This window comes from Poromitra crassiceps (assembly GCF_964638095.1).
Source record: "Poromitra crassiceps genome assembly, chromosome: 10".
NCBI lineage: Eukaryota > Metazoa > Chordata > Actinopteri > Beryciformes > Melamphaidae > Poromitra > Poromitra crassiceps.
Window position 1 is genome coordinate 48,786,014 of NC_139631.1, and position 10,947 is coordinate 48,796,960.

At 44.1% G+C, this 10,947-nt stretch overlaps 1 protein-coding gene across 1 annotated transcript in view; it reads left to right on the plus strand.

The window, feature by feature from the left end:
- Positions 1 to 1,496, plus strand: part of LOC310784495 (bile salt-activated lipase-like) — a gene marked incomplete at its 5' end in the record, with an annotated part of 93,195 nt that extends 91,699 nt beyond the window's left edge. The window contains one exon of the mRNA XM_083645481.1: positions 59 to 1,496. Within this exon, the coding sequence (XP_083501607.1) occupies positions 59 to 146 (88 nt within the window). The 3' untranslated portion in view covers positions 147 to 1,496. The remainder of the gene's footprint in view (positions 1 to 58) is intronic.
- Positions 1,497 to 10,947: the final 9,451 nt, after the last annotated feature.

A 10,947-nucleotide genomic window follows, 5' to 3' on the forward strand; every position in this document is an offset into this window, starting at 1 on the left:
GTTATAACAATAACAACAATAATAATAATAATATTAATAATAATAATAATCTCTCCAGGTATGACTTGAGGGAGGAGTACGTGCGGTACTGGAGCGAGATCTACAGCAGCCTGCCTACCGTGACGCAGACTCAGCAGGAATACTAGGAGCAGATCTGAGATCCAGGCTCCTTCACATTGCACACCCACCTCTCTGTCCTGATGTTTCCTCATATGACTGATGCTTTCTGATCACTGTGACATCACCACTGACCGTAGTATTTTGCAGTGTTTTGGTAACTATGGATGTCCTGATAATGTCCTGATATGATGTCTTGGTAAATGTCCTCATTGTGGTCCTTATTTCATTTCATTTTCATTTCAATCAATGCGCCCTGCACTCATTTGATATGGGAGTAGAGTTATATTCTGGCTTATTTTATTATAATTCTGGTGTGGTGTGCTATTCATGCTGTATTTGCTTATAACATTTCAGGCTAAAATAGCATTGGCAAATTTTGTAATATTTTATAATAACATTAGGATTTTATGCTAAACAGGTTAAGCTAAGTTTAAGCTGTGTTTGTTTGTATTTGCTCAAAACATATTAGGCCAAAAAAATTTAAGTGTGCCTTTATTACCTCAAACTGGTAATAATGTATTATAATCCTGAGCAATAATAACGTTAAAAAGTTGTACGCTAACGTTTGAGCTAAGTTTAGATATTATTAAAATTCAATGGAACTGAAGAAAAACGGTTTTTATATGCTTTCATCTAATTTGACTTTTGAACTGTGTGATGTCATGGTGTTCCGCCGAGGGTGTTAGTCCTCTGCCTGCGCTGCTTCTTTTCTGGGCTGGATGCCAGATGCGAAGAGGAGAGCAGGGGGAGGGCTGAGCGGCTCTGAGATAGTTTCAAGGTCTGTTGCACGGGGCTGTGCGAGAGGCGCTGAAAATGTGTTAAAACGACTGAAAACGACTGAAGAGAGTGATGTAATGTTTTAGTGGTGCTATCTTTCTGTGTCTGGGCGATGAGCCAGGGAAATGAGGAGGATATGCTGTGCTGAGCGGCCCTGCACGGGTACCAATGTGTGCGCTCGGAGGAGAAGCTTCTCACTTCCAAATCTAAGTGTCAAGGTGATGAGTAATCAGCCTCCTGTCAAAAACATTTGATAAAACAATCAACGGGGGGTGAAACTACATGGGAAGCACTAGGTGAGGTTGATGACTCAGGCCTTACCAAGGCTGTCTTGATTACTTGGAGGAAAGATAGAGAGTGCACAGAGAGATGGACGTTACCACTATCTTAAATTCAACACAGGGCCGTGGGACCCGTTTACCAGGTACTTTCTCAGTCAGATAACATTATTGATGACCATGCGCTCATCAGAACCATGTGATTGAAATGAGGTGATGGTGGGAGGTCTTAGGTAGGTAGTTAGGTAATGCCTCTAGGGGGTATAAATATGAGTGGTGTTCACTGTATAAGGCACCTTCTCACTTGGGATGAGACTTGGATTTTGGACATCCAGATGACTTTTGGAGCGATTGCTTTTTGCATTGAATGATTTTGAAGAGCACTCTATTGCATTAGAGAAAGCTTTTTGTGGACTTTGTTAAGTTTGAATTAAAACTTTTTGAAACTTTTGCACCTTGCCTGCCTGCATTTGGACTGCATTTTGGGGTTCTTTTTACTACAGCCTTCTTCATAAGAAGAGTGAGTATTTCCCACAAGGCATTTATTAGGCCTTTTATACCTGGCCATTAGTGGCCGCGGTCACGGTTTTACCGTGATCCCCTCCACCTGCTCTGGTTGAGTGGATGATCGTGAGTTATTCCATTGGATGCAGCGAACGTATCGCTCCCCAACTGGGATAGGGTAGAGCATTGTGCCTCTGTCGGGAAATTATTTGATTGCCGCATACAAGCAGGTGCGCTATGTGACACTATGTACATATGACATACTATTTGGATGGTTCTAAGTATGACATGTGACATGGTTTTGCATAGTTTGTCTTCACACAGGTAACTCCTACTACAGAACTGTGGCCAAAAACAAACTGGTAATTTCCAAAGCAGGGTGATTACTGTTATTGTTGTGTTATATCATAACACGGCATATTGTGGTGTTTTTAGCATAGCAGAAAATTAGAGTAGAATAGAACACTACTATTTTAAATATAATATTAATTTAGGATAGCAAGACTATTTTGTACTCTGACCCGCTGTACTTCATAGGTAAAAGTCGGAGCTACTTTTGACCGTGCCGAGCTAGTGGTGAGCAGGGGTATAGAAATAAAGATTTAACGTCAAAGCGCCGGGGGGGACGCGGATGGTCACTGGGGGGTTCTCACGTACCGGCTGAGAGCTTTCTCGTCACGTGTTACAAAGTGATAGGTATATTATATTGACACTGTATATCTATTCTCGGTGCCCAGAAGGTCGTTCTCGGGGTGCTCCGTTCTACACCGTATAAAAGATGGCCGACATGTCTCCACTTTCTACTGCTATGCAAAATTGAAGCCAAAATAACTTGTTTCCGCGAGCTGCCATCTTGCTTGTGTGATGATGGCCCATGGGACACGCCCCCTCAGCCGTCCCACCGTCTGACGGAGGTTTGAGAGCAGCTGTCACAGCTGTCAATCATGACGTCTTGCCAATTTTTTATAGAGTGCCAAAGACACGCTAAAGACACTCCGTGTTCAGCATACGACCTAAGGGATTTCCTCCACCACACCTTTTCCATAGATGTTTCGAAAATCCTTAAATAAAACTAGTTTCTTCTTGGTTCAGCTAGGTTCAGAATCAGGAGAGACCATAGAACCTTTCCCTCAGACAAACAAAATAGTTTGTTGTGGCCTGAGTGGTCAGAAAAATGTATTTGACGTACTTTGATTTTTTTAGTTTGGCTCATGTACCATCCGCTAACATGGGGGGGGGGGGGGGCTTATGACCTACACTGCATCCACTCACCAGGGGGCGATCAAGATGTTTTGACGTCACTTTTGACTAGCTGTCATGGCATAGTTTTGAATACTATGCTCGGCCTGGAGGATTAGATAAATAAAACTAATTCACTTCAACACATGGGGTTGAACCTCGCTTCGTCGGATAAAGTTTTTTTCTCTGCTGATTCTTGTAGTTTGTGGGTACCTATTCAAAATACAGGAGGGTGCCCGGTGAGTACCCTTGAGCATTTTCAGATATTAACCCCTTAAGTGCGAAAATCGCAGAAAAATAGGGATTTATGAGATTTCACGCAAAATACTCAAATCAAATGCATCACATTTGTTTTCTCCAATGTCTATTCGTAAAGGAGGTCATATACAATGTATTTCATTCCAAATTACATAATATTAACCCTTTTAGGCCGTGCCAGCAAAACAAACTTTTTATGACAATATGGGTCGGGCTGGATGAGAACATCCATTGAGCCTTTGCTCATCTCAAGTAGAGATTCAGAGTAGATGATACACATTAGGAGGTGTGAAGTGAAGGGCACATTTTGCTGATGGTCTTCACGGTAGTTAAGCCTATTTGGATCTTGAGCATCCTACTCTGAAACATGCACAGAACATTGTGCATGGCAAACCATGCACTTCACACAGTTGTACTTATTGGAGTTAGAAGGGTTTTCATATCCAAAATGTGTCTGGGACAAGTTTGCAATTTTCCGGTAGAGTGGTTGGGCTCAGTGACCTGTTGCATGTGTCTTTTTTTGCATCAAAATTCCTCAGTATTCAATGCTAGTGGCAGATTTACATTGAGATTTCACCACAAGATTGCATGAAAGTGGGCCCTTCTTAACATTCTCAATGAATGCTTCATTCGATGGCGGTAGAGCAGCTAAGTTTGGAACAGGCTGAGATGAAGGCAGTGACTTGGTCGAGGACCTGCTGGAACAGTGCAACCACATTGTCAATGGCCGATAGTTTGTACAGTTTTGAGGACTTTGATGACAGAGCCTTTTCCATAGTAAGACGCTACAGTGTCGCATCCCAATATGGCATGGGCTGGTAAAAGGTTCTTCACAACTTGTGAATGCTTGGCCAGTGTTGACTTGATGTCCACTATTGCCCTTTCCTTGTGGGGCGATTCCATGATGTGTGGGACATCCAGTCCTTCCTGGTGTAATGGTGAAGGAGTAGGATGAACACATCTGTGTCATCAGAAACCACTGAGATTTGATGTGCTTCTCCAGCACACCGGACCTTTTGGACAATGATGCTGTCAGCTTCTTCCTGCTGATTTTGTAGATCATATCGGCTCCTTCTTTCTTCCAACCTGATCTCAATGGGGCATGGGTCTTCCCCTGTCACATGGCTCCTCCCCTCACCACCAACTTGTCCAATGGATGGAGGCAGGTTTCCAGTTTCTGACAAAGTCCTTGACTTTGGCATGTGCTTAACCCATGGCTTTAGCCTCCACCTTGTGATAGAGATGAACCTATCTGTCTTATCCTCTTCTATCTCCTTCATGTCTGACACAATCTTGCAGCATATGTGGTGGCTCAGGGCCCAGATCTTCAGTGCCTATGGCTTCACGGTAATCCAATGATCCCTCCATCACTGTGGCTGTACCTCATGGAAGTGGACTCTATGAACTGGTTGCTCCACAGGCCATTCCATATTCCACTAATGTGTCGCATCACATTGCTCCTGGAGAAAATTGCTTTGTGGAGGAAGCTTCTCCATGGAATGAAGATAGTATGGCCATACCTGACATGGTTGACATGGCCAGCTGCAAAGTAGTAGGTAAGCATCTTCTGGAATGTGGTCAGATGGAGAAGCCAGTCACCCTCACGTTCAGCCCAGATGTATGACATCATCAGCATCATTGGTTTCACCAAGACCTAAACCCAAAGTCTGGCTGTTCTGGTCTGACTCGTAATCTGATCCAAGGCTCTCATCAGGTCATCTGCTTTCTGGAAACTTCTTACCGGAACTCCAGAGAGCCCACTATCAGCCATCAGTGAACATATAGCCCCAACAAAACTCATCAATGTGTGCATACCCCCAAGTAGGGATGTAACGATAACCGGTTTAATGATAACCGTGATCAAATTCCTTACAATAACCGTACCGTTTAAAATGTTCATTATCATTAAAACCGTGGTACCGTGATTACCGTGGTACTGTGATTACAATGCTTTGAAAAACATGGTAAATACTGTCCATCATCAACCAAAGTTGGCAACAGTCTCCCAGATGCAAACGTGCAGCCTTTGAGAAATGATTTCAGTGAGTGTATCAATCCTTTTTGGATCTGAGTTTTCAACATAAAATGTTGTAAAATGATTTCAGTGAGTCTCTCAGTACTTTTTGAACATTTTCAGCATTTTCTTTATGAATACAGTGATAATACAATAATCGTGATAATTTTAGTCACAATACTCATGATGTGAAATTTTCATACCGTTACATCTCTACCCCAAGACGTTTAAGCGGCACAGCCGCATCTATAAGTGACGTGTGTCTGTTTGAGGCGAGATGTGTGTGAGGCGAGATGCAGTGTCCCAGCCATCTTGACTGGGGTGGCCCAAGTGGGGCACAGACTCAAGCAAGGGTAGCACTGATTGTGGCATTTAGGAAGGATGTAGAACGTTTTCCCTCACAAAAATTTAGCCTAACTTCACTCTAGCTTAAAAATAAGCCCGCTACAGCCTCTGAAAGACGGTATTGTTGGCCACAGATGCCAGCATCCTCAGGATTTTGGGTTGGCCAATTAGATTTCAGGGGTGGCCAGCGCCACCCCTGGCCACTCCCTAGAAACTCCCCTGCCGAGATGTGCACACAGGATTTGAGCAGTGCACCTAGACCCCTCTCCCCGGCTGTACAAGGAATTGAGAGTAGAGACAGAAAGTGTCACAGCTCAAAGCCAGTGAAACATGCACACACGCCAGAGTCCTGCGCGGGTCTGATTTTCAAGACCCGGTTCCGCCCGGCCCCGCGACGTGCAGTACCGACCCCGCTCCGCGAACCCGCACATATGATCAATCATATGCCGCCCCGCAGACATGAGACCCGCCCCCCGACCCGGAACCGCATATATATAATAACCGTTAATCTGCAGTGCAAACATTTTGTAGTGAACCTAACGAAACTACCACCGTTTCACACGAGAGGCGAACAGCAGTCTTTCTGGCCGAGACTCGTCAGCTGATGTACGTTAATTAGCTTTTAGCAGCTGCTAGCTCACTAACCAGCTGGATAGCTCTGCTATCAGACACACAGACAGTTACAGCAAGCAAAGTGACTTACCAGCTATTTCCAATATGTCCGGGTATAATCCATAGGCTACTGCCTTTATGAGTGCTGTTGGAGGAACGTAAATCCACGTTGGGATGAGACCTCTCCACTTTCACGCGATCCATCCATGACATGTTCTTGCCTGTTGCTATGAAAACAGCCAGTGTGTATGTTTGACTGGAAGCTAACGTTAGCCTACTATATTATCAGTCTGACTCGTATTGTCTCCAATCAATCACCTTGACCGCAGCTGAGTTTTGAATGTTTTGTGCAGTCCATATAGCGTCACACATTGCACAGTATGCGCATACTTGAAACGATGCCGGTTATGTAAACAAAGCGAAAACGTGCGTCAGAAACTTTTCTCCTGTTCGAGTCAGACCAGCTGCCAGACACCCCCCCTGCCAGACACCCCCCCCCCTGCCAGACACACCCGGACACACCCCCTGCCTCCATCTGAGTGCAACAGAAAAACATACAAGGCTCATACGTTGTCGTTGTTCCACCCGCCGCCCGTCCGCATTTAGTAAATTTTTACCCGCCGCCCGACCCACCAATTTACAGAAGTGTATTTTTTAACCGCCCCCCCGCGTTTTTTTGCGGGTACCCGGCGGGGCCCCGCGGAACCCCGACCCGGTGCAGGACTCTGACACACGCACGCAGTCACGCACATACACACACACACACACACACACACACACAAACACACAAACACACACACACACACACAGTGCCAGAGAGAGGGGAGTGGGGGAGAAGGGTCTGACTTGCGCAAACCTGCACCGCTTCAACACCTGGGAGTGATTTATCAGACTAAAAGTCCTCTGCTTATTTCATGTTTTTATTGGGGGTGGGGGGGCACATGGCGCGGGAATCAAATAGGCTACATTATACATGACATCCTTGCTCCTTTATGAAACATTGGAGAAAGCAAATTTGATGCATTTGATTTTGCATGAAATCTCATAAATCCCGATTTTTATGGGATTTTGGCACTTAAGGGGTTAATATCTAAAAATGCTCAAGGGTGCTCACCGGGCACCCTCCTGTATTTTGAGTAGGTACCCCCAAGGTACAAGAATCAGCAGAGAAAAAAACTTTATCAGACGAAACAAGGTTCATCAAAAAAACAGCCTTTGGCTCCCGGACTATAACAGTGATTTCAGAGACACCAAACAGACATCAAATTATCATGAACAACAACCACAACAACAGCATCTTGAAATTAGGAGTAAGTTTGTTAGGTAGCAAACTAATTAGTTAGCTACTAGCTAGCTACGTAACGACTGCTAAGGGGCCAAATATATTAAAATGTGAACCAATCCCTCTGTATTCTTGAGATCCATTTGTTTCTAAGTGTTTTTCAGTGTGAATCTGTGACATCCTAAATGTTTTTGATGCATCTTTTCCACAGCAGAAGTATTCAGATGTAGTTCCAAAATGTTTCCCAATGGCCACATGCCATGATGTTCGACCCTACATGTGATTTACAACTTTAAACACTCGGATTGGACAGATCACTTCATATTGTTATGGGATTTATTTTACAGTATATAATATAACATGAGTTACAGTCCTAAAACAGATAACATTTCTCCTATATGATCAGGAATTCATTGAGCTGGACTGCAGTGTGGGTGGAGCTTGAAGCAGATCTGATGATGACATGTAGTTTTGTGTTGCTCTGCTGGCTGTTACATTAAACTCTACAGTCATATGTGTTAATGTATGGTTTATTTTATGAGGACACACACACACACACACACACACACACACACACACACAGACATTCAACGTAACGGCAGGCTGAAATGTTGGCATTGTGCAATCCACGGCAATGTGAAATACTAGATTATTAGGCCCTAGTTTGGTGGGACATGTTTGAAAGTTGTTGTTTTCCCAATATTTTATTTTTCAATATTCAGAACAAAAGTGAAACAAACTCGGATACAAAAAAAAAAAAAAAAACACATACCAACATTACAACATGGTGCTACCAGCCGTATAAGGTGCTTAACTCATTGAGTGCCAGCCACTTTTGGAGAACGGACGCTCCCAGTGCCAGAGTTTCAGAGCGTTTTCTGTGATTTCTCGAGGCCCACAGAATATTGTGTGATATTACTATGTAAACACCGAACACGCAAAAAGAACAAGGAGACTCTATTGTATCATCAGCAAAAAAAAGTTTATTGATACCATTTTCCGTTCTTTAGTTATCAGCCGGAGAAGATAGGTCAAAAACAGCAAAAACAGGCATTTCCATCTAGAAGCTGAGATATTCAGCCTTTTGTGAAATGAAGCATTTCAAGCACATTCACTGACTCTAGCTAATATTTTCTGATGTAGTGACGTGGTGTAGTTGTGTGCTGCCCTGCGTGCCCCACCCCCCTCTCCCCCCCTCAGCTGCAAACTCCTCCCCACACTAGTAACACACAGCCTCACGCACCCAGCGTCTATTTTCGGAGTGCTTTTTGTGCGCCGCCTCCCAGGCATGCGCGACACAAAAAAGCCACACCGGACTGCAGGGAAAGGTTTGGCTTTTCAGTGTCGGCTGCTGCTTTTCTAGCGGCTAATCATGTGAAGAAACTATGCAGACAGACAGACAGAGGCAGAGGAGCTCAGTTGTGTGCGCGGATTGACTGCTGTTGGCAGGCACCGTCAGCTCCAGACAGAGCAATCTACATGGCTATGGGCTGCAGCATGAGCGGTTTCTCTTTGATCACGGGGCTTTTTCAGGCTGTAGCCTATTCCGGACATTTCTCTAATCTGGAGAGCACTGTCGCCACCTGATGAGTCCGTAAAATAGGTTATACAGCTTCAATAGCTACAATATTTGTACAGGACATACATAAGGCTTTGATCCACGTCCCACCGTCAAAAAAGGCAATTGACGACAGCTATCGTCTTTGGCACTCTACGTTACTAATTACTTTGACGACAGGCGTCGTCATTGGCACTCAATGAGTTAAGTGCTTGTAAAAAAAATACTGTACATAAAATCCCATGTAAGGAGTCCATTAGAGAGTAGTTGGGCGAGTTACTAATTTCTAATCTTTTCAAAGTAGGCCAGGAACGGGTCCCAAATAGAACTTCCCAAGTGAGTTTGTCCTCATGTACCTGAGTCTCTCCATGCGTACGACCGAAACCATGTCCGTCAGCCACAACTGAAAAGATGTCTCCTTTAGAATGAGTCTCTTAAAGATGGTGGAGAGTGAGACTTCCACTCCTTTAGAATGAGTTGTAAAGATGGTGGAGAGTGGGACTTCCACTCCTTTAGAATGAGTTGTAAAGATGGTGGAGAGTGAGACTTCCACTCCTTTAGAATGAGTTGTAAAGATGGTGGAGAGTGGGACTTCCACTCCTTTAGAATGAGTTGTAAAGATGGTGGAGAGTGAGACTTCCACTCCTTTAGAATGAGTTGTAAAGATGGTGGGGAGTGGGACTTCCACTCCTTTAGAATGAGTTGTAAAGATGGTGGAGAGTGAGACTTCCACTCCTTTAGAATGAGTTGTAAAGATGGTGGAGAGTGGGACTTCCACTCCTTTAGAATGAGTTGTAAAGATGGTGGAGAGTGAGACTTCCACTCCTTTAGAATGAGTTGTAAAGATGGTGGAGAGTGAGACTTCCACTCCTTTAGAATGAGTTGTAAAGATGGTGGAGAGTGAGACTTCAACTCCTTTAGAATGAGTTGTAAAGATGGTGGAGAGTGAGACTTCCACTCCTTTAGAATGAGTCTCTTAAAGATGGTGGAGAGTGAGACTTCCACTCCTTTAGAATGAGTCTCTTAAAGATGGTGGAGAGTGAGACTTCCACTCCTTTAGAATGAGTCTCTTAAAGATGGTGGAGAGTGAGACTTCCACTCCTTTAGAATGAGTCTCTTAAAGATGGTGGAGAGTGGGACTTCCACTCCTTTAGAATGAGTCTCTTAAAGATGGTGGAGAGTGAGACTTCCACTCCTTTAGAATGAGTCTCTTAAAGATAGTGGAGAGTGAGACTTCCACTCCTTTAGAATGAGTCTCTTAAAGATGGTGGAGAGTGAGACTTCCACTCCTTTAGAATGAGTCTCTTGGCGACAGTCATCGCGTCAGACACTGCTGCACAATCGTATAGGGAGGAGTAGAGCAGAGTTCCTGCGTCAGAGACTGCTGCACAATCGTAGGGAGTAGAGTAGAGTTCCGCCTCTGGTTTAAGGGTTATTTTATAGGCCTTAGATTACCAGTCAAATATTTTGGCCCAGAATCTGAATAGTGAAGAACAAAACCAAAAAGCATGTGACAGTGTACCCTCCACACTGTAACACCTGACAACTAGTGACATAGTGGTGAGACAGAAGGGTAGATCCTGTGCAATCTAGAGTTGGAATAGACCGTTTTCACGGGGGCCATTTTGTGTCGAAAAGGCAGGGTAAACGCAGGTGCAAGCAAAACACTAATGAGGGTTTCCAACTTCCAATCATGGAAGATGGAAACCCTCATGCTCCTCTACCAAACGCCACACACAGACATACATTTGCATCTCTCCCAGTATGCATTGAGGCTTAATACATTTTGAAGTAGGCTAAGTGGTACTGTAGATAGAAATTATATTTATGTTAACACGTTCACTGCCATTGACGAGATATCTCGGCTTACAAAATCCAACGGTTGACTGCCAATGACGGGATATCTCGGCTTAAAAAAAAAAAAAAAAAAATTGACGGTGGGACGTGGATCAACGCCCCC